This window comes from Hoplias malabaricus, chromosome 9, assembly GCF_029633855.1.
Source record: "Hoplias malabaricus isolate fHopMal1 chromosome 9, fHopMal1.hap1, whole genome shotgun sequence".
In the NCBI taxonomy this organism is placed as follows: Eukaryota; Metazoa; Chordata; class Actinopteri; order Characiformes; family Erythrinidae; genus Hoplias; species Hoplias malabaricus.
In genome coordinates this window covers 24,831,460-24,855,486 of record NC_089808.1, presented here as the reverse complement: position 1 = coordinate 24,855,486, position 24,027 = coordinate 24,831,460, and the positions used below count along the sequence as shown (strand labels likewise).

The following is a 24,027-nucleotide window of genomic DNA, read 5'->3' as shown; positions in this document are numbered from 1 at the left end:
TGCTCCTCTAACACTTGTTTTGAAATGAAGGGATTCCATCAGGAGTTGCTTGCTAGCATCTACATTTCTGGTGAAGGCTTTCCAGTTAATACTGGAACATTTCAGTAATGATATGACAACTTCAGTGTGGTCAGGTAACGAGGCTAATACACCTCCACTGAGCACACCATTTCTAATCAGTGATAGAGATTTATAGGTGATTTTTATAGTAACAAATTTACTTGTGATATCTCCGTCCTTACTGGCTGCGTCCACATTATCAGGCTGAAGTGACCCATCTGTTTTTTTGTTTTTGTCTTAATGTGAAACCAGATTTTTTTCAGGCTTGTGTGTACACACACAGAATCCTATTTTTAAAACCAGATATAACTCACTGTCACTCTGTGCTCCTATATCTGATTCTTGGGCATGCAACAGGAATGTGAATGAGCAGATCGCATGCATCTTTCTGCCTGTACGCATGCCCTTAGTTCTATTATCATCCGCCAGCACAGATAGCGACTGCAGAATGTGTCCCAAACAGCTCTGTGCTTCCTACATAGTACACTGCACAGGTGATGAAACTATAGGTTACAGTTCACGTTACATTTATGAGTGTGAACAGACTAGTTCTGCCAAAGCACATCAGGAGCGAGAGGGGAAAAAATATACACTGAATAGATGAATGAGTCTGGTAATGTAAATGTAGTTGTAGCGTAAGCTTATTTCAGTCTGAGAAAGATATATATTTTTAAATACATTCCTAATGGAGAACATACTGGATGTTCGTTTCAGACATTGATGTCTTTCCAGTGACGGTGAATGGAACCAGACATCTCAAAGCCTGCAGGTTTGTCTACAATTGCAACCATTTGCTGTCATCTGAATTAGGAGGGGGAAAATGGGTGAACTTGCCCACTAGTGAAAAGGTGAAAGCTAGAAAGGACAAAAAAACAGGTGAGAATCAGCCATTTTCTCATTTTTACTGCACAAGTCGTACATGTTTCCAACTGAACAGATAAACACAATGTTAGGCAGTGGTGGGATAACTTCTCCATCCAAAACAAACCTTGAAAAACTAGATGGAACTTTGGAGGGCAAAAAAAGGGAACATTTTAAACAGCTGTGAAAAATGAGGGGAGGGGAAGAAAGGGGAGGGGGAGAGAGGAAAAGAAAAAAAAAAAAAAAAACAAAAGCATACACAAATGCAACTCTTACATTTGTAGGTGCTGACAGTGAGAATCAGGACGCACCGTTCAGGGAAAAATAAAAATAAAGAAACAATGTGTTTTATCTGCACTTGTTTTCCACCGATGTTTAAAAGAAGGTTGATTTCTTAATACAATATAAATCTCTGCATCGATACCAGCCAAATTCTGACGTCCATTTCTCCAAAGATCGATGGCTGAAGATGATTTCTTTACAGTTAATTTGTAATATATATATTTATATATTTGTATGTACATACAAAGTAATTTAACTTATTTTTTTTGTTTCTCATACAAAAAGAGAAAAGCAGGACTTCATTCCCCCCTCGTGAAAAGAAGAAGGAAAAAGAGCAATGGAGTCTAAAGCCTTGCCGCTTCTCCCTGCCTTTCATTCAGAAAAAAAAAAAAAAAAACAAAAAAAAAAAAACGCTGCTGCCCCAAAAATGCATGCAAATCACAGGAGTGGCTCTAAACTCATCCCGCCCGCGTCTAAACCTGCAGGGAAAAGCTTTACAAGGAACACGAGAGCCACTTCAGAGAGAACGTTCCAAAACATTAAAGGGGTGCTCCAACATGGGGTCGGTTTAATCTCCAGTCGCTGCATTCGAGAAATAGTTAAAGCTCAATCCCTGTACTCACTCCTCTCAAAACAGCAGGCCGCTTCTACATCTGCCCATTGACTTCTATTACGTTAATCAGCTTCAGTTTGTCTCCCTCAGTGTTTACATTACGGTTCTGAATGTGTCAGACAGAGATTAGTCCGAAAACCACAGGAGCACTCCTTTCAAATCCTTTAAGACACTGTGCAAAAGTCCAAACATCTCCCTCTCTCTCTCTGGGTCTTTCACCTATAAAACAATGTCCTCTGGTGCATTCGGACCGATCAGCGAAGCCCTGGAAGCTTCAAAATGGTTTAATGTTGAGGATAAGACCACGACTGAGTCTGTGAAAACCTCTGCTGGCCGTAGCCAAGGGTCAGTCGAACACTTCAGAGGCTGAAAAACCAAATCCAGAACAAGATCCTTACACTTTAAGCAGCGGAAGCTTAGTTCGGGTTCAGAAGAGGGGGAGAAACAACAAAAACAAAACAAAGAGAGCCCTATGAGCTGCTGGCTTTAAACAGTGTTACAATCATCACTCACATCAAGTTTGTTCGAGAGCGGAGCTTAATTTTTTATTTTTTTTTAAACTCTTTTTCTTTTTTAAAGGAAGAATATGTTTCTAAACAGGAGCTCTGTCTGAGAGACTCTCCATTAGAGTGCAAAAGAGATCTGTGCCAAATCTTTACAATAAACCCAAGCATCTGGGGTGGGGTTCAGGCAAAAAGAAAAAAAAAAAAAAAAAAAAAGTGAATACAAGATAAATCCATTAAGTATTGCATGCCCCACCCCTTGAAGTGCACACGGTTTTGTCTTAGAGCCTCGAAAACGAGCAGATTCCCTGATTAAAGTGCACTCGTCCACCCGGAGAGAGGGGAAACAGACGTAGCTCTGGCACCTGGAAACTAGAGGACAGAACGATGCCAACCCAAACCGGGAAAGACGATGAGCGAGGGGAGGCTGGAAGAGGTGGAGGTCTCTTTCACCGCTTCCTCCATCACCAAGGTGGCACCAGAGGCTAGAATCAGTTCCCGATGAATGGAGGATCATGGATTAAAAGGTGCTGCTGGTTTGGAGAAAAGGTTCACTGAGAACCGGTCGAGATCGGAGCTCTGTGTGTGGCCCGACCAATCAGGGACCTAACAAACAGGAGCTGTTAAAGGGGATCCGACCAATCACAGCTCTCTGTGGGGGATCTGACCAATCGTAGCTCCAAAGGGAGACCAAAGGGAGTTGGCCCAACAGAGAGTTCTCTGTTGTGATCAGTGGCAATACGACCAATCGAGAGCTCTCTGTGACTATCAGAGCTTTCTGTGGTGATCCTACAAAATCCGCCATCTGTAGCAATCCAACCAATCAGAAATCTGTTCAAAAAGAATAGGAAAAGAGCAGAGAGCATAGCGAGAAGCTGAGACCTCATCCGCTGCTGTGTGAAAAAAAACAAACAAACCCAGAGCTCTTTTAGCAGTTAATTTTTTTTTGCAGCTACTGCCACACAACACTTATTTTGATTGGTGCTTGCTGACCGTCCGCTGCCAACAAATCCAGGTGCAATTATTCTCTTTAAATCTCTAAAAGATCCTGCTCCAGTGTTTGATGCGGGAAGCCGAGGGAGTGCGGGTGGGAGGGTGAGGTGTGTGTGGTGGTCAGTGGTGCTTATTATTTGGGTTATTTTTGTGAATATTTATCAGAAAACATATCAAAAATATCAAATCATCTATCGCGCTGTTCACTGCCGAGTGGAGTTCAAAGCCAAATCAGAGCGAGTGCCACTGCCGTCCCATTCTCCCTCGTTCTGCATGTGTTTATAAAGCTGTGTGTGTGTATATATAGAGGGGGTTCATTGCTGGCCTTTTACTGTCAGAATGTGAACCAGTGTGTTGCTAATATGTATGTGCTTGAATATATTTTGTAGAGCTGGCACGCTTGTGTGTGTGTGTGTGTGGGGCTCAGGAGGACATGCACTGGACGTGGTCAGGACCCCCATCTTCTTCATCTGACGTTTCTGGAGAGCTCCAGGACTCATCCGTGTCTCCTTCACCTCCCTCACCACGCCGGGTCTAAAAAAATTAAAATAATAATAAATAAATAATAATATTAATAAATTAATGCTATTCTCACATTAAGAATCAGAAGGCTGCGTAGCACCTTTGTGTCATGATCTGATCAGAGTTTCTTTTCTCATCAATCCAAAGAAGGAAGCACAGAAAGACTACTGCAGCCATCTATTTTTTATTTTGACTGATTTAACGTCTGTTCCTCTGAAAGCCTCTCTGTACTCGTTTTGGAGAACACAAACATGTTCATCTTAATAACACATCACATAATAAACATTTACCAGTGTCTTATTCAGTATACTTGAACAAACTAAAGCAGTTAGATACAATTAAACAGCCCTTAAACCCTCTAAAAGCCAACGTTAAAAAACATGCTGACAAATCCCTGAGGTCAGCCTGGGTTTAGATGCCCCTGCAGCCGACCATTGCTGAGAGGCGTGGCCAAAACTGTAGTTTGTGATTTGCAGAAAACAAACACACACACACACCTCTTCCACTGGGTTCTACTCTGCCCCAGTTGACCAAACGCTGGGCAGCTGAAAGAAACCCACCAGCAGGGGGCAGCACAATTACCCACATTGTATTTCTCTATGCAGGAATGCTCCCAGCAGGGCTTTAAAGACAGATTGTACTGAAGTCAGTCTTTATCGTGAACGTATCACTAACTCTGATTAGTGCTGTGGTAGACGTGACAAAACGTACACCAAATTTAAACCCAACCGAATAAAACTGCAGGAAAATATAAACAACACATACGCCTTTGTTCTGCGCCGTTTCAGACCACATTCATCACTAAACACACAGATCACAGGCAGAAAAGAAGGAAAAAGAGTGGACAGTGACTTTAAATCCACTCATTTTTATAGTTGTCCTCTGTAGTTACGTGGTGACAGCCGTGCGCGGAAGTGTCAGAGAGAGAACGATGTAGGATCTAGGTGAACAGCGGTTGCGATAGCACTATTTTGCCTCGACTCACTCTGAGTGGTCTGCGGTTCCTCATGTGCCTCATCAGGAACCAGAGGAGCTGCGTGTCATACTGATCTCCGTGACGTACGCTGTCCTCATCCCTCTCTCGTTTGTTCTTCTTCATCACCTTCATTGCAGAGATATCACACACAAACACAGCTTTTTAATAATAAGGATAAACAGTAGAAAATATCTAGAAAAGTGTGGGAGTGCAATTTTTTGTGTAAAGACTTTGCATTTGTACAGTACCCTCTACTTGCTTTACAAAAAACTGCTCCGTTGTGCTAGTCTGTGCTTAGCAGAATACGAAGCATTTGTTTTGGTCTGAAACGTTGGAGCTGTAGCGTGACCTCTAGTTGCAGAATGTTGTCATCACCTTTAATGTCTAACTGGAGCTACATTATCATCTGCGCTCCCCTGGAAAAGGTGATCCCAGTTAATCCAAAATGTTTAAACTCTATGATGGTGTATTGCTGGTGTTAAATTTCACAGCGAGTCACACTACGTCATAGTGACTCAATCGTTTCTGTCTTCAGTAAGACATAGATGCAATTTGTGAGCATGTATTTATGAAGACTATTGACTTCAAGTGTTTGTTAGTAGTGCTAACCTCCTAACACTAGCTCTAAAGGAGCAAAAGTTGGACACTAGAGTCATTGGAACATCATGTACATCTGACCTATCACTGAACTGCACCTTTAAAAGCCTCTATATACATCAGCATCTACCTCTTTGAGGCCCTTGAGGCTGGTGGGGTTCTCTGCAGTGGGAGCCCACAGTTTTACATCATGGTCCAGTCCACTGGTGGCTAAACCTGGCAGATGAGGATGAGGCTCCAGGCAGTTCACCTGCAGAAAATAGAAACTTTAAATTAAAAATGGACAGATATTAAGGTGAGAGAAGGGCTGCCAGTAAATGTTTTCCACAGTTTGGCATGAAATCCTCTCTCTGGGTCTTACCACTCCTCCTCTGTCTCCCTCCATGAACTGCACCACTCGAGCAGAGTGTTTGTCCCACAGATAAATGTGTCCGCAGTCGCTGCCGCTGACCACAAACTCACTGCAGGGTCCGTAGAAGTTTACACCCTTCACTACAAAAGATCAGAACAGAGAGAGAAATACAATTTCCTCTTGCACACCATCAAAACTGGGCTTTTATATATCTACAGCCACTGGCTACTGGTGGTGTGGCTCTTCTGGGAGTCCGTAATAACTGCTGCAAGAGTCACCTGTGGCATTGTTGCGGTGACCTTTATATCTCCTGCGGTAATCAGCGCCATCGCTGTGGCTGGAGTCAAAGAGGTATATGTCCTCGTCATTATAACTGGCCAGCAGCTCTAAAATACACAAGCAGACAACCACAGATTCATCAGAATGGTCTTTTCACATCTATCAATAAAGACGTTTTAAAAAGACTCACATCCTATATCTTTCTTCATTATTTGGATCTCACTTAATACTTTGTAAGTATTTTGAAGCACCATGAGAGGTGTGACGAGTCTGACTGCCTACAAGGTCACCTCGTGTTTATGACCTATTTTATAATCAGTTTGGCATTGGGTTGCAATAAAGATAAATAGGGCGGCATGGTGGCGCAGCAGGTAGTGTTGCAGCCACACAGCTCCAGGTTCCTGGAGGTTGTGGGTTAGAGTCCCGCTCCATGTGACTGTCTGTGAGAAGTGTGGTGTGTTCTCCCTGTGTCCGCGTGGGTTTCCTCCGGGTGACTGTCTGTGAGGAGTGTGGTGTGTTCTCTTTGTGTCCGCGTGGGTTTCCTCCGTGTGACTGTCTGAGGAGTGTGGTGTGTTCTCCGTGTCCGCGTGGGTTTCCTCCGGGTGACTGTCTGTGAGGAGTGTGGTGTGTTCTCTGTGTCCGCGTGGGTTTCCTCCGGGTGACTGTGTGTATGGAGTGTGGTGTGTTCTCTTTGTGTCCGCGTGGGTTTCCTTCAGGTGACTGTGTGAGGAGTGTGGTGTGTTCTCTTTGTGTCCGCGTGGGATTCCTTCGGGTGACTGTCTGTGAGGAGTGTGGCGTGTTCTCTCTGTGTCCGCGTGGGTTTCCTCCAGGTGACTGTCTGTGAGGAGAGTGGTGTGTTCTCTCTGTGTCCGCGTAGGTTTCCTCCGGGTGACTGTCTGTGAGGAGAGTGGTGTGTTCTCTCTGTGTCCGCGTAGGTTTCCTCCGGGTGACTGTCTGTGAGGAGTGTGGTGTGTTCTCCCTGTGTCCGTGTTGTTTTCTTCCAGGTGTGCCGGTTTCCTCCCACACTCCAAAAAACACACGTTGGTAGGTGGATTAGTGACTCAAAAGCGTCTGTAGGTGCGAGTGCATGAGTGAATGTGTAAGTGTGTATTGCCCTACAAAGGACTGGCATCCGCTCCAGGGTGTGTTCCTGCCTTGTGCCCACTGATTCCAGACCCACAGCGAACCCTGAACTGGATAAGGGTTACAGATAATGAATGAACGACACATGGCATACATTAGCATGTCCTCCTTGTTTGGATTTATACTGCTACACACAGCTGAGCTATTGTTCATGAGCAGGAATTCACATGTCAGAATCCTCTCACAGAAAGCCGTGGTGTGAAATCACTCGCTGCAGCGAATTCCACTGAAACTAATAGTCTTCGCTCGTGGTGTTTCACTGACTGAAAACTGGTGCGACTGCAGCTGTCTGGATTACCTGAGCCGTCGTGGCTGTAGACTAAGCAGGTGATGTTAGTCTTGGACTCGCTGGACACCAGGTGCGAGGGACAGAATTTCTTCAGAACACCATTATTGTCATTTTCATTGATTTTTCTCTGGTCGTAGATCCTGGAAAAATAAAAAAATATGATGAAAGAAGCCCTGGACTTCACAGCTTCACTTGTTTTTATCTCAATTCTGAGAGTGAGAATGTTTCAAGCATTTCTGAAGGTTATAAAAAAATATTAACACATACTCGCTGTGTGCAGCAGAGAGCATAGTTCAAGCCCATTCAGCAAAAGCAGGTCATATTTCAGCCTAATGGGTTCCTGCCAGTGTTACTACATAACTCTATGACCCATTTTCATGCAAGACCCAGACTGAAGGGATCTGCTGAATGAAGGTCTTTTTATGAAGGACAGGTTGTCTCACCTGACGTACTGATCTCTTCCTCCAACAGCGAAGTGATGCGTGTTGGCTGGATTCACAAATATGGTGTACAACCCCACCTTCTTTTCGCCATCCTTTACTACCACCAGTTTACTGAGAGAGAGAGAGAGAGAGAGAGAGAGAGAGAGAGAGAGAGAAATTTATCAAGGGGTTTGTTTGGCTCCAGTTCATGCAACTAATTTTGAACCCTTCTGCACATTTCCACCAACAAAAATCGGTTCCACAGCCTGAAAGGTTTGTCCCAGCGGGATATTCGATGCGAACCATGGGCGTGTCAAGATAACGAAGCTCTAGAAAGAGCTCAGAGACTGAAGAAGGTCATCACATTTAGGTGGAGCATTATGGGTTACCATTAACGCAGTCTTTTTCAAGACATGATAAATATGAGGAAAGACATGCAATAACTTGATGAACAAGCTTTCTGTCGATTTCAGCTCGACTTTTAACACCTCCATTCCTCTGAAGGAGTGAAATTGAGAGATCAAAACGTGTAGTATGTATGCTCCTCCAAAACAGCCAGGATGCTCCATTCATAAGAGTTACCGCAGGACCCCACTTTAGTTTTGTAAACAGTGCTTTGCAAAAGCTCCAGTGCTCTGCTTCACAGCGTTTCACCCCCAGCAGGACTGGACCACAGAGTCTGGTTCTGTGCTTTAAAGTAAACGTGACAACAACCCAGTTCCAGAGCCCACCAGCTACACCACGCTGTCTGAAGTGTGCTTTAGTTTTAAATTACATTAAGATTATAACCCTCCAATGAGCAGTGGGACTTACTTGGCCGGTCGGTCGAGGCGCAGGTCGATGCCGAACACAACAGCATCTTCTCCAGCGGAGAGAAAGGAACAAGGAGAATCCGGATCCAGAGCCAACTACAAAACAAGGACAACAGTGACTTTGACGGGAATCACTGAATAGCGCCCTCTTGTGGAGCAGTTCCCAAACAAGAGAGCATGTGAGAAATATCGCCCCTTTGAGGTGCAGTTCTAAACATGTGCGAGTGAGTGAACAAATCAGTGTGTGATGAGTGATGAATAAGTATGCATCAGTGAAGGATGTGAGACTGTTAGAGTGAATAATAATAATCATATGTTTGTTTTATTAAAAAGAAATATGACTTGGCCTTTTCTTCCTCTCACAGATCGCTGTCAATAATGAAACTTCGACAGTTACAGTCTTAATCCTGACGCAGGAATAACACAGGAACTGTTTTCCTGACGTGTGAGGTACCTTGTGTGCGGCGCCCTTGTGCTGAGCGACTCGTTTGGTGTTTTTGCAGCGCTGCGTGGCCGAGAGCTCGGCGATTCGGATCTGTCCGTCTCGAGCACACATGGCCAGAGTCGTGTCTCCACTGTGGGGCAGGAACTTGGCCTGAAAAATCAGGATTTCAGAGATGGCCATTTGTTATTTCTAATTCCCCTGTTAAAGCAACTTTATGTAGTATTTTAATATATAATATTACTATATATTTATACTAATACAAATATATACTATTATTATCTATTTATATTAACATGGACTCTACTGGACTCTACTCTCTGTTTAGCCCCTGGTTGGTTTTCTACTCCCAGTGCCCCCGAAATGTATTGGGTGTCGACTCAAAACCCCGTCTCCAAGGTGAACAGCGGGCTTTGGAAACTACAATAACCGTGGCGATAACGTTAATCGGTGTTTACTCATGGTGTATTGGCATGTTGTTGTTGTTTGGGACTGAACACAGCTCCGTCATCAGTTCAGACAGATCAGTAGAGTTTGTTCCTTCCTTGTTGCAGCATCCAACTCTCGCTGGATTCTTTCGTCAGGCACAGATCCAAGGAGCGTTTGAACCTCTTCAAAAGACCACGGCATAATTTTACGAGCTGCCGTCATGAGTCGGATAAAAACAAATGTGCTGCAGCTGGAGATTTTACAGATGGAGAGTTGGTGCTGGACGTCTGTGTTGCGTGGCAAAGAGTGACGACTCTCTCTGGACAATCAGCTATGCAAGGTTTACACGCCACGGTTTAGTCCCTACTCGACTCGCTCTGAACCACGAGAGAACAGCGACTAAACAACAACCCGCTTCCAGGGACCAAATTTACCCAAATGGAAAATCAAAGGAGCTGAGTAGAGTCGAGTAAGGACCATGCATTGAAAAAGCTCTGTTAAGTGTCTCCACAGCTGGAACCAATAGAATCAGACCTGAAAGACGTTGCTCTTGTGTCCAGTTTCAAACTCGAGCTCTGGTCGCCTTCGAGCCCAGTCCCAGATGATCACACGCAGGTCATCACTGCCTGACGCAAGCCGAGACCCCGAGGGATTAAAGTGCAGTGTGTTGACGCAGCCGGAGTGACGCTCCAGTCGACCCTGCAGCTCCAGACGCTGGACAAAGCTCCGGGAGCCGCAGACACGCCGCACAAACTGAGCCGAGTTTTTGCCGATCTCCCGAGCTCTCAGAGAGGGGACTGCCCTCCAGCGGGGTTTGCCAAGGTCACGAAGCTCTGCCCCCAGCCATGCCTCCACTGCCTAAACACAGCAAAGAGGGAAGAGAAAGCTTTAACATGAACACAGTCACATTACAAAAATAATTCTGGGGAGCGGAGACAAAAAGACACTCCCTTTGTTTTAGTTCTGATTTTAAACTTGCCCTAACACATTTCACCTCGTCATTTCCCCTTGTGAGAATCCCTGGTGCCATACATCACTGACTGAGCCATGGCCAAGAAACGGCACTTGGAGGAGTTAAGAAGATGGAGATACTCAGAACGATGAAAAGCATGAAAAGAGATGAGGATGTTGCTCTATTTCTGCTCCATAGCTGACTTATTTTTGCTGTTACAGTTACATTACTTAATGTGGAACTGACTCTAAATTCAGGAGAGCGCTAACTGCATGAAAGTAAATGCAGACTGAAACTACTAAAAAATAAATAAATAAAACGAAACAGCTCGATTTACAAGTTTCTGTAGTGATTTAAACAGTTACACTTCAACCACCAACAAACTGCAGTCGGCTTCTTATTCAAATACACCATTCCACCTTAAAACATCCAGAGCACCTGAATGAACTCAAGTTTGTTTTGTTGTGAGAACTGTAGGTTTTTTTTTTTTTGTTGAATTTGCCTTTAATATGTCAAAAAATATTCAATATATTACTACAAAACATATACTTGAAGCCAAGGAGTAGCCAGCGACCTGCCGTCTGGGCTCACTGCATTCTCCACTGGCGACGCCTCAGCAGAGGTCCAGGATCTCTCAGGACCGGTCCATGTAGCCCTCTGCTACACATTTCTACATACTGCACCACACTGGATTAGACTTGGGTAAGGAGTCCCACCTGATCATCCTCCTCCTCATCCTCCTCCTCCGCCAGCTCCTCCTCCTTCTCGTTGTCCTCGTCCTCATCCGAGCTGGAGGAGTGTCCCGATGTGCCTCCACCGCTGGGATGGTTGCGTTTCCTTCCCGTCCTCCTGCTGCCCTCATCCTTTGTTCTCTCTCTCCGTCCTCCTCCCTCACTCTCTCTCTCGCCCTCCTCGGTGAGAGAGTAAAGACCGCTGCCGTCCATGCTGTCCGTGTCCTCGTCCTCTCCGGCTGGCATTGGCTTGTCCTCCGGAGCCTCTGGAACCTCTGGAGCTGGACTTAAATCTATGAAAAGAACAATAAAGATAAAGATGCTTTTCAGATTAAGAAGCAGAAGCCCACATGCATTCACACACAGGGAACAGTTGGGCATTAGCTGCCTTGTTCAAGGGCACTACAGCCATGTATGTCAATGAAGGAGAAACCACTGTTCCTTCACTCCACCCATCTACAGCTGGGGACCTTCTTATCCCAAGCCCACTCCTCTAACCTTCAGGCCAAGGCTATTACTAAGATTAATAAGCCCAACAGTGAACATTGCCTCTAAAGTGTTTTGAGAGGCTGGTTTCAGCGCCTGTTCCTTTAAATGATAATGAGCTGCTCACTGTTCACCCAGACACCGAGCGCACAGCAGTGAGGAGCAGAAGCTTTTAGCCAATTTCACTCAGTTCTCTTTCTTCTCCATTTTTACTCAGTGCTCTTATATCTCCGCGCTCGCTGTGTCTGTTTTGCTGCGTTTAAACTTGTGTTTGCACTCTCACATAAACGCAGGTCCAGCGCCGTGATTGGACAGACTCAGGTGAAGAGGGCGGGACCATTCTAAAGTCTCTGCACTTAACGTCAGAAGCCTTGTTTTTTCCTGTGTTTTGTGACATAGAGCACACAGAAAACTGACTGGGTGGTCTTGTTTCACAGTGTTTGGGTTGGTGGGCTTCAGATTCACACAGAAATAAAGGGAATTTCATACTGCCAGCAAGTTCTCTGTGAAACCTGAGTTTGAAACTTAACTTGTGATGAGTACGAACCTGATTCTGGACATGCCGACTCCTCTGCGGCCGAGGGAGTGTCTTTCTCACCTCCATGTTCCTGTCCTTTCTCCTCTCCTGGCTCTGGATCATCTGAACCCAAAAAAACCCCAAAATTAAGTGTTAAATATCTCCACACTGTTGAAAAACTCAGTAACCCAGACATAGCATAGTTAACTTTATAACTTCATGCTTTGTTTGTGTACATAATTTAAAAACACCAGCTGCCCTCTACATTGCATCAAAAGTTTATGAAGAAACAGAACAGAGACACACTCCAAAACTGAGAGTTCATTTATTCCAATGTTAACTTATAATGAAAGTCAATAATGCACTTTCTATCCTCAGTAAATCCAAGATATTTTTTTATAACCAAAAAACTAAACAGTTTATGCTCCTCACCATTTGATTTATCATGAGCGTCAGCCATGCTGCCTCACTGTTGAGTCTCCTGATGAAAAAGAGCCTGGAAAATAGTAATAAAGCAGAAATGGAGGATAACTTCACAAACACTTCACTGTTCTTACACCTTTAAAGGGCTCATACCGTGGAAAAATCAACCCACTTTTTTAATAAATAAGAGTCTAATGTGCTACAAAAACCATATATGTCACCATATAAGGAATCTAAGCTGCAGTTATAAGTTATAAATTATGTTTCAGCCTAGGGAAGCCAATCAGAATTAAGTCAATTAGTATAAAAATATAGTAGAATTAACTAACTATCACAAACCAACAGCTAAATTATAAGTGGAACTGGATGTTCTCCTACTGCATCAGGTCTGTTTTAAAATATTGTTATACACAGCCTTTGAAACAGTCTTCGTGTATTGTGATATATGTTCCACCATATTGCACACCCTTAACAAAATATACACATGAAAAATGCGTCCTTTAAAACGCTACTTTCATTTTCCGGTTTCTACAGCATTGCTTCATACCAGTGTTTCTCAACATTACAAAAACACACCTGCTATAAAAACACTGACTAACCCAGTGGAGGATAATTTATACATGTTTGACTCCTCTTGCAAACTTACAAATTTGCATATAGCATAAGCTAAGGACTGCAAACACACACAATACATAAAATCTACACCACAAACAGCAGATAACATCAGATAACCAGCAACTAAAGATACATACACTTGCTGCAAACTTTCAACAACTGACAAATTAACATTGTCAAACAACAAAATACAAACTTCAGCCTTGTTTTCTAAAAACACCAGCACTTACTTCTGACCTCAGCCAGGCTACAACCACACAACCATCAACTAAACAGCTAACAGCTTAACAAACAACATTTCTAACTTTCAGTAGCTAGCATAACAACCAAACATTTATACAACCAACACCACCACTGCTTATTTCTAACTAGAAACTATCAGCACTTACTTCTGACCTTTAACAACCAACAAATAAATAAATAAATAAATAAAACACAACTACACCAGCAGTTGGCCTAGTTCTAACCTTCAACAACCAACAACAAAAAATACCACAACAACTACACAACCAGAACACATAAAAGCACTTTATATCTGATCAATCAACTACAAAACCAACACCACCTCAAACCTTCAACAACTACAACAAAGACGTAAACACAGTCAACAACTAACGTTACACATATCCATCAACTGCCACACGCCCGCATCAAGCTTCCGAGTCATTACCTGATCAAACAACCGCTGAAATTCACCAACAACACCGTGTACACAACAACAACAAACTGAGACTGAACAACAAGAGCGTGTTCACGGCTTTGGACCTGTTCGTTTAAAGCCCCCGGACACCGAGTGTGTGACCCAGTGTGGCAATGTGTCAACGGTGTGAAAATGAGCGTTATCTGGTTTTAATGTGTGTGTGTAGATGGATTAAATCCGGTATTAACGACGACTAACGAGAGTCTGAGTGTTGAGTAAAGAACAAGCGTCAACCTGCGCACTCAGTAACTCTCTCAGCGACGGCTAACGCTCACTAATCTCAGGCACACGCAGATAATAACAATGATTTTTATAACCAAGACACTGGTCAAATGAGACATGTTACAGCTTGTGTTAAAGCCACGAGGCTTGGAGTATTAAAATCGCGAGGTTTGATGAGTAAAAAGGTCTGTTTCTGCGTGTTCTCCAGCGTGTTTTTGGATGTAAACAGATAGCAGTGTTAGCTCTGTTGTTAGCACTAGGCCTAACCTCGGCTCTTCTCTCACTCTCTTTCTCTCTCTCTCTCTCTGGCTTTCTCTGCTTCTCTGATGGTGCTCCGGCGCTAAGGCTCCCCCTTTAGCCCCACATTCATCATCCAAAACCGGGACACGCCGAACAACAAAATCGAGCCGAGAAACACAATTGAACCCAATGGAGACGCGGCGCAGTGCTGAACGAGCCGCACGCAGCGAGAGGCGGCTGCGCTTCTCCAGTAAAGCTGCTGTACACACAGCTCCGGTTCTTCAGAGTCAGTCAGACAGTCTCTCTCTCTCTCTCTCTCTCTCTCTCTCTCTTTCTCTCTCAGTCAGTAAACCTCTCTCTTTCTCTCTGTCAGTAAACCTCTCTCTCTCTCTCTCTCTCTCTCTCAGTAAATCTCTCTCTCTCTCTCTCTCTCTCAGTAAATCTCTCTCTCTCTCTCTCTCTCTCTCTCTCTCTCTCAATTTCAATTTCAATTTCAATAAGCTTTATTGGCATGACCATATTCATACATAGTATTGCCAAAGCATTAATACAATAACATGGAACATGAGTATCACAATTTTTTTTCTATTATTATTAATATAATAATTAACAATCTTATAGAACTGTAATAATAAAAAGAACCAGTTAAAACAATTTATGTAATAAATAAATAAACAAATAATAATGTTTTCTATATATATATATATATATATATATATATATATATATAAATAATAGATAAATAATAATAATAATTATTATAAATAAATACATAAGTAAATAAAATTATAACAAAAATAAATGGTAGGAATGGTGAGAATGGTAACAGACAGGGCAATTGTGTGTGTGTGTGTGTGTGTGTGTGTACGTGTGTGTGTGTGTGTGTGTGTGTGTGTGTGTGTGTACGTGTATATGTGTGTTTGAGTGTGTGTGTGTGTTGGTCACTCACTGTCCCTGAGTGTGTGGCAGGCAGATATTTATCTCGCTGCCAGGGCGCTGCTCTCCCCCGTGTCTCCGAGCAGGACGCTCAGTTTGGCTTCGTTAGAGAAGCTGTTGAATTGTGGGTGAAGTTTTTCAAATTTTGGGAAGTAAATTTGTCTTAATCTTTTGTATTTATCACACTCTGTAATAAAGTGCAGCTCTGTCTCTACAGCACCACTCTGGCACTGCCCAGTGTGGCTCTGTGTGTGGGGTCAGTCACTGTGCTGAGGTACTCCGCTACAGTGTACTGTCGATTTAGGGCCAGATAGCACTGCATTCTGCTTTGTGCCTGTGTTATAATTGAATAATTGTTATAACTGATCTTCAGCCCTAAATAGTTATACTCTGTACCGGAGTCTAATCTGTGTGTCCCTAGTGTGAAACAGGGGGAGTGTCCCTGAGATCTGGGTCTCTTTTGGAAAATGATGGTTTTGGTCTTTTTCAGGTTGATTGTCAGGGCCCAGTTCTGACAGTAATGCTCCAGCAGGTCCAGGTTCTGCTGTAGACCCTGCTCTGTGGGGGACAGCAGAACCAGGTCGTCTGCGTAGAGCAGGAATTTAATCTCTGAGTCGTGCAGAGTGAGACCGGGCGCTGCAGAATGCTCCAGAATCGTGGCCAATTCGTTTATATAAATGTTAAATAGTGTTGGGCTTAAGCAGCAGCCCTGTCTCACTCCGCGCTCCTGAGAGAACAGCACAGTCCTTTTGTTGCCAATCTTTATACCGCACTTATTGTTTGTGTACATGGATTTAATAATGTCATATGTTTTACACCACTCTCTATAAGTTTGTAGAATAGACCTTGGTGCCAAATGGAGTCAAATGCTTTTTTTTTTAAGTCAATAAAACATGCGAATATTTTGTTTTTATTGTTTTTAACATGTGAGTCAATCAGGGCGTGTAGGGTGTAAATATGATCAGACGTGCGGTGATTTGGTATGAATCCAATCTGACTCTTTCTCAGGACACTGTGCTTCATAAGGAAGTCTAATAATCTAGAGTTTAAAACACTACACAGTAACTTCCCCAGGTTACTGTTCACACAGATGCCTCTGTAGTTATTAGGGTCGAATTTGTCTCCGCTTTTGAAGATGGGCGTTATCAGACCTTGACTCCAGACGTCAGGGAAGTGACCCACACTCAGAATCATGTTGAATAACTTGAGAATGGCCAATTGGAATTTTTCACTCGTGTGCTGGATCATTTCATTCAGGATGCGGTCGGTGCCACATGTTTTTTTGGGTTTTAGGGCGGATATTTTGTTTTGAAGTTCCTGCGCAGTAATGGGGGAGTCCAGGGGGTTCTGGAAGTCTTTTATGGCCAATTCTATCAAGTTTAATTTTTTGGTGATGTTCTTTTGATCTGGTGTTAAATTTAGGGTTATATCACTGTAGAGGGATCTGAAATGTGTGATCCATATCTCTCCATTTTGAACCAATTCTTCTGTTGTAGATTTACTGAGACTGGTCCAGTGTTCCCAAAACCGATTTGTATTTATGGACTCCTCAGTTAGTGTCAGTTGTGTGTGTGTGTTGTGCTTTTTTGATTCTGAGTGTGCGTTTGTACAGTCTTAGTGTCTCACAGTACTGAAGGCGTAAATCTGAGTTATTTGGGTTTCTATGTTTCTGATTTGATAGGTTTCTTAATTCTTTCCTGATTTTTTGACATTCTGTGTCAAACCACTGATCGTCCTTTGGTTTTTTGGGTTTGTTCTTTTGTTGTTTCAATTTACATATTTGGACAGTTTTATTAAAGATGTGGTTTATGTTTCTAACGGCCAGATTGATGCCTTCGTTACTGTGAGTGTAGGTGGCATCCAGAAAGTTGTCTAAAAGTGTTTGAATTTCCTGGTGCCCGATTGCTTTCTGGAACTCTTAGGTGATGTTTGGGGCCCATCTGTAAGGTCTCGGGATGGTGTACAGCTCACTGGGCCGTGTGTGTGCAGTGCTGTTAGTCTCTGTCCTTCTGAGGAACACAGTGATTTGGCTCTCTCTTTCTCTCTCTCAGTAAATCTCTCTCTCTCTCTCTCTCTCTCTCTCTCTCTCTAATTGTATAATGAAATATGACATCAACAGAAAAACACCACCAATAATTAAACAAAAAGTGAGCAAATGTCAAATTACACCACTGTGACAACACTAAAAAAAAAAAAAAAAAAAAAAAAAAAAAAAAAAAACGGAAAATGCCATATTGTCTGCTCCTCATTAAAGAAATTCTCTAAACTGGTGTCAGAAGTGGGATGTAGCTGAAACTTTAAACTCTCTGAAACTCTCGCCCTCTCTCTCTCATCTCCATCCACACACACACACCACCAACAAAAACAGCATTGCTTATACCATTAATAACTTGTAACACTAACACCACCACAAATAAAACAATAAAAATGATAAAAATGTGACCATTTACAATGACAACACACTAAAAACCAGCATTCAAGCTAAAACAGCAACACATTCCAAACCTTATTCAAGAAATCCACAATATTAGTGTCAGAAGTAGGATGTGGCTGACCAGAAAACATATTATATATACACACAGATAGAAGAAAGTGGGAGAGAGAAAGAGAGGAGGGAGATGGGGAACAAAGTGAGAGAATGTGGGCGAGAGAGATTTAAAGAAGAGAGGGTAAAAACGAGAGGGAGCAAGTGAGTAAGGGAAATAGATGGAGGGAGGAGAGAGAGAGAGAGAGAGAGAGAGAGAGAGAGAGAGTGTGGATGAGTGTTTCATTCCTTTCTATCTGACCCTCTCACATCATTGTCCTCACTAACACAGAACCAAAGGGGAATCAGAGCCGTAACCACGGCGACGGGGGATCTTTCTGCCGTTGGTTCAGTCAGAGAGAAAACTCATCATTTCATCTGAGGAAAGGATCACAGATCTCGGGAATATGAGTCAGGTGAGTCGGAATTTCCTCCTTGGAAAAGCAATATATGTGTAATGTATACATCCTTTAACCACAAATTATCATATTATACTATAACACTACAAAATATAGCATGTCTAGTTTATTAATAGCAATTGAAGCTACTTGAATAAACCCACTTATTTTACAGTGTGTGTTAAAAATGTATTATTCAATATATATAATATTCAAATCAGGTTAAAACTACAAAACACTACTGTACGTAAACAAATCTGCATCATAATAAAAGTCTAACAGTGTGTTTATCATTGAATAATGTACTGTTGCATACTGAACATGCAATTTATTGTACTGTACGTAAATATATACAGGTTTACAACAAGCAAGGGGTTTTACAGTGTAAGACACAATACTAGCCTGTGTGACAGATTAAACACAACAGAAGAGGTATCCCTTTATAAAACATCAAAAATATTACTGTATATCACATTTATAGTATTAAAGAATACATAATAAGTGTTTATTATAAAGCGGGATTATACTTAAACACAATAAAAAAGCATAAAGGGGTTACACTGTATTAAAGGAGAAATTCCACTCTGTGACTATAACGGAGTGATTAAGATGGGGAAGAGTGGTTTGGCTTGGATCCACACACACACACGCATGCACGCACACACACATACACACGCATTCAGTGATATTGGTGTTGCTTACACTGCAGCCTCTGAATTTGGGAGAAATTTGGAAACAAGGGTGGAGTTCCCCTTTAAGTCTGAAAGTGCTGAAAGTGAAAGTCCTGCTGAGAAGTGGCAGTGTGTTCTGACAGATGTGTATTAAACCGCAGGACCTGAGGAGACTAAATTATCTAAACACACACACACACACACACACACACACACAAACACGCACTAATTATATGGTAGCCCCTGGGAGCCTGACCTGAGTGAAATGAACTGGGCTAATTAACAGATGGGAGAGAGAGCGAGATCTCTCTCTCTCTCTCTCTCTCTCTCTCTCTCTCTCTCTCTCTATCAGTCTCTCTAAGCTTACACTCAGTACTAGTTTATAAGTGTATGTGTGAGTATGTTTTTGCATGTGTGTGTGTATGTGTGTGTGTGTGTGTGTGTTTGTCCTTAATCTCCGTTGTCATGGTCAATGGGGGATCACTTCAGGCTGGATCTGTTCAGCGTATCTGGACACTGCTAGTTTAATTACGTCAAGAAAATGAGTAAATTTGCCCCAGAGACGATGGCCCAGATTCGGAAGCAGTCGCTTCATGGTCGTCTCCGCTGGACTCTGGACACCAACTCACTCTAATTCCTTCTCAGCTTTCTCCTCAGCTTTGTGTCTGGATATTATAGAGATGGAGCATTAGAAGACGTGTATGTATGGACACGAAGAGAGAGAGAGAGAGAGAGAGAGAGAGAGAAAGAGAGAGAGATCTGAGTCCAGTATCTAATCTGAATAACTTAGTATCGACTTACTCAGCATCTACTTTGAAAGGCCTTTATGAATAATCCTGTATCTATTATGAAGTAATCAGTTCATGTTTTAATTGTCTCAGTAATGAATGTGAAAGTCATACTGTTTTTTTCACTTATTAAGAGTGAGAGATTAGTTTATATGTTAACATTTTTTTATTTAAGGGTTAAATTAATTTTAAACTTGCTCTACTTATATTTCTCAGAGAGAAAGTCACATTTACACCCTTCACCCTGTTTATTATGCTCCATGAGAGAGAGAGAGAGAGTGAGAGAGAGAGAGAGAGAGTTTGAGTTTTTAACCAAACTTTAATCACTATTTGTTACAAAAAGAAAAAATCAGGAATTAAATTCAGTTCTTATTTTAAAAGGTCAGAGAAAAATAAAACACCACCCTCTGTGGTGCACAGAGCTCCATCGTAGTCCCATACATTTATAAAACTGTCCAAGTTCTTCATCATTTTATAAAACAAAAAATCTACTTTGATTCTGGACTTCACCAACCCTTTAAAAATCAAACAGACATCGCTATTTAACCCAGAGTCCAGTTTTTTCTTTCTGCTGAAATAAATGGCATTTTTAGCTTGACCCACAATGAAGTTCAACAACTGACACATTTTCCTTCTCTTCTGACAGTACTGAAAACCACAGATAAAAACATGAAGATTAAAACATTCACCAAAACCATGAAAAAGTGAAGTTAAAACCTTAAATAATGCGTTCAGTCTAAAACACTGTGTAAAACAATGAAACACTGTTTCTCTCAATGAGCAGAAAGGACACTCCGAAGACACAGTGGGGTTTAAAATGGACACAAACGCATTGACAGCGACAATACCATGTAAAATTCTCCACTGCAGATCTCCAGCTGACTTGGTCAATGGTGGTTTATAGAGCACCCTCCAGGCAGGCTTCACGCACGTCACTGGCAAGGGCGTATCCAGAGAGAGAGAGAGAGAGAAAGAACAGAGAAAGAAAAAGGGAAAAGAATGAGAGAGAGAGAGAGAGAGAGAGAGAGAGAGAGAGAGAGAGAGAGAGAGAGAGAGAGACAAAAAAGTAGAGACACAAAAAGAAAGATAACAGAAAGAGAATGCGTGTTGAGCTCCAGTGATGCATTAATTGCTCCACTTCCCCTGTCTCTGGATTGTGTTTATGTGAGAATGTGATGGAGGGATGTGCTTTTCTGCAGGTGACCCCCTCAGACCCTCCCAGCAGCAGTCAGGAGACCACGACCCCGGAGAAAGGTCAGTGTATGTTTGTGTGTGTGTGTGTGTGTCTGGTAATGATGTGATTTAAACCTGTTTGTAAACAACTGAGCAAAAGCCAGAGACCATCCTTCATTGATGTGGTTTCCCTTCCCTGTGGGTCACCGTTCCTAAGGCCTGTGAAACCCTTCATAGACCACTGCTTGGAGAAGGGAAGGGACTCACTGCAATCTCAGAGGTCTCAAGGTCAATGGGGCACTGTAGTTCTGTTTATAAACATTTAACAGTGTGAGAAAATACTTCAAGAGGCACAGGAACTGGTCTTGTTGCATCAGGACGAGTTCATCTGAGGGAAATCAGTGAGCAAAGCTGCTGCTACAGAAGGGGTCACTGTGATGATGCGGACAGTTCTGCTGCACCCCAGCCCACACGACACAGCATATTAGGAGGGGCTGGGAGCCTAGTAGGCTGTGAGAGTGTGTAGAGTTGTGTTTGGGGGGATTAGGTGGCTGTGTTTGGAGTTGATAAAGGGACTATTGATAAAGGGGCTGTGTTTGTAGGGACTGGGGGCCTAGGGGGCTGTGATTGTAGGGGCTGGGTACCTAGGGGGCTGTGTTTGTAGGGGCTGGAGCCCAAGAGGCAATGTTTGTTGGGGCTGGGGCCTAGGGTGCTGTGTTTGTTGGGGCTGGGGGCCTAGGGGGCTGTGTTTGTAGGGGCTGGGGGGCCTAAGGGGCTGTGTTTGTAGGGGCTGTGGGCCTAGGGGGCTGTGTTTGTAGGTGCTGGGAGGGCCTAGGGGTCTGTGTTTGTAGGGACAGGGGGCCTAGGGGGATGTGTTTGTAGGGGCTAGGGCCTAGGGGGCTATGTTTGTAGGTGCTGGGTGGGGCCTAGGGGGCTGTGATTGTAGGGACAGGGGGCCTAGGGGGCTGTGTTTGTAGGGACAGGTTGGGGCCTAGGGGGCTGTGTTTGTAGGGACAGGGTGGGGCCTAGGGAGCTGTGTTGTACAGACTGGAAGCTGTGTGTTATTTGTGTGATGATGTTATTTATTGTAAGGTGTAATATATCACACTGTGATGTTTTTCTACACTGTGTTACAATTGCAGCGATGCTGGAGAAGGCTGGGGAAAAGCTGGACACTGAGGAGGAGATCGATATCGACCTGGATGCCCCAGAGACGGCTAATGCTGCTCTAGCCATTCAGAGCCAGTTCAGACGTTTTCAGAAGAAAAAGAAGTAGGGAAGGACAGAGTGATGAAGGAAGATTAATGCCATGGAAGAAAAGAGAAGAGAAGAGAAGAAAAGAGAAGAGAAGAGATGGAATGAAGGAAAGGGAGAAGGGGAATGAATGAGAGGAAAGAGATAAGCGGAGGAGGAGACAGTGGAGAGGAGAGAAGAGTGTGGATGAGAAATTACGGGGTTAATAACAACCAAATAACAACATTTCAGTTTGAGATACAGAGATAATTACAGCTTAACTCTCTCTCTCTCTTTTTTTTTCTCTCTCTCTGTCTCTCTCTCTCTGTAATAAATGTGTTGAATGCTGTATTACAGGTGTCCAAGCTGAGTATAAAACCATAATTTATCATTTTTTAATAAGAATACTAAGAATAAATACATTCATAAATAAAGAGAGCTTTCACATGCATTACTTAGACATTAAAACACTTATTGTCTACATCATTAAAAATAATTCTACGTTATTTAGAACATTTACTGGGAGGTTTTGAGTAGATTTTGAATTATTCAAAGTAGATAACATATTATTCACAGTAGAGGGTAAATAATTTAAATACTGAATGATAGACAGTCGATTCTGAATGACTCATAGTAAATACTGAATATTCATAACTAATACTGAATACAGGGAGATGGTGCTGAACCCTTATTTCTGAACATAATGCAGGTATCAGACACTGATCTGAGCTGTGTTTTCTTTGTGTTGATTTGTGAAATGCTAATATAAACAATAAAATATAATACTATATCTCTGTATTTCTCTTTTTGCTATTTTTACTATGGAATAGTTGTGCTTTCTACTTCACGCCATGTGAGTCACATTCAGCATTCACTACATCCCCACCAGAGCTTGCAAACACTCATGGCTCACCACCATCAAATCCACACAGCCTCATGTTCCAGGATCATCTCTAAAGCCTTCCACTTTTGAGCCTGAGAAACTGACACGTCTTAAAGCAGCAAGAAGACAATCTGGGACATCTCCCACGTTTCTGTGAAGGCTTCCTATTTGCGGTTGGAACACTGCTGTGAGGATTTGATGGCATTCAGCCTTCAACAAAACATTACTTAGGTCTGGGAGTGATGCTGAGCTTCATCACATAACCCAGTGCTGGGCAGCTTTACACCCCTCTGTCAGACTCTTGGCATTGGGCATGGGGACTGCAGACTCATGTGCAGCTGCTCCAGTGTTCCTTCTATTGTTCTGTTGTTTTTCTATTGAGATTATTACAGTTTATCCAAGGTAATAAAGCTTAATATTGTTTTGGTCAGAGTGCCTCCAAAACCAGGTCATGTTGGGTGACCCTGGTGTGCAGTGGTCAGTACAGAACAAAAGTGGACAGTGAAAATACGCTTCAGAAACCTCAACAGCAGCGGCGGTAACGTTAAGCAGTGTTTACTCATGGTGTATTGGTGTGTTGATGTTGTTGTTGTTGTTTGGGATTGAACACAGCTCCGTCATCAGTTCAGACAGATCAGTAGAGTTTGTTCCTTCCTTGTTGCAGCATCCAGCTCTCGCTGGATTCTTTCACTGGCCACTGATCCAAGGAGCGTTTGAATCTCCTCGTAATTTTACGAGCTGCCATCGTGAGTCGGATAAAAACAAATGTGATCTCTGCTGCAGCTGGAGATTTTACAGATGGAGAGTTGGTGCTGGACGTCTGCGTTGCGTGGCGTAGAGTGACGACTCTCTCTGGACATTCAGCGCTCTGCAGGTTTTACACACCACGATTTAGTCCCTACTCGGCTTGCTCTGAACCATGAGAGAACAGCGACTAAACAAGAACCCGCTTCCAGAACC

The 24,027-nt window shown here is 42.9% G+C and overlaps 1 protein-coding gene and 1 long non-coding RNA gene across 3 annotated transcripts; one reads left to right on the top strand and one right to left on the bottom strand.

Moving 5' to 3' along the window:
* Positions 1–952: 952 nt before the first annotated feature.
* On the bottom strand, positions 953–14,831 carry dcaf8 (DDB1 and CUL4 associated factor 8). 2 transcript variants are annotated; one of them, XM_066681064.1, is made up of 14 exons: positions 14,489–14,831; positions 12,694–12,757; positions 12,292–12,384; positions 11,244–11,551; positions 10,110–10,433; positions 9,159–9,299; positions 8,706–8,800; positions 7,914–8,024; positions 7,480–7,610; positions 6,038–6,145; positions 5,769–5,899; positions 5,538–5,657; positions 4,820–4,936; positions 953–3,846 (listed from the first exon to the last, which is right to left on the bottom strand). In XM_066681064.1, exons 2-14 carry the CDS (start codon positions 12,719–12,721, stop codon positions 3,736–3,738), a joined length of 1,818 nt encoding a protein of 605 aa, XP_066537161.1. In that variant the 5' UTR covers positions 12,722–12,757; positions 14,489–14,831; the 3' UTR covers positions 953–3,735. The 2 variants fall into 2 exon arrangements, with proteins under 2 accessions (XP_066537161.1, XP_066537162.1); XM_066681065.1 differs by lacking the exon at positions 14,489–14,831 and adding an exon at positions 13,970–14,105.
* Positions 13,972–23,855, top strand: LOC136707148 (uncharacterized). The gene is made up of 4 exons (XR_010804200.1): positions 13,972–14,123; positions 18,214–18,337; positions 20,978–21,032; positions 22,094–23,855. It is a non-coding gene; the product is annotated as an uncharacterized lncRNA (long non-coding RNA).
* The last annotated feature ends 172 nt before the right edge of the window (positions 23,856–24,027 follow it).

Bases quoted from the DNA above. Each gene is read 5' to 3' on its own strand.
- dcaf8 (XM_066681064.1), bottom strand. From the start codon at position 12,721: ATGGCTGACGCTCATGATAAATCAAATG. The intron at 10,434-11,243 runs GTGGGACTCCTT...TGCTGTGTTTAG, and splicing joins ATGAGGAGGAGGATGATCAG to GCAGTGGAGGCATGGCTGGG. The intron at 8,025-8,705 runs GTAAGTCCCACT...TCTCTCTCTCAG, and splicing joins CGCCTCGACCGACCGGCCAA to TAAACTGGTGGTAGTAAAGG.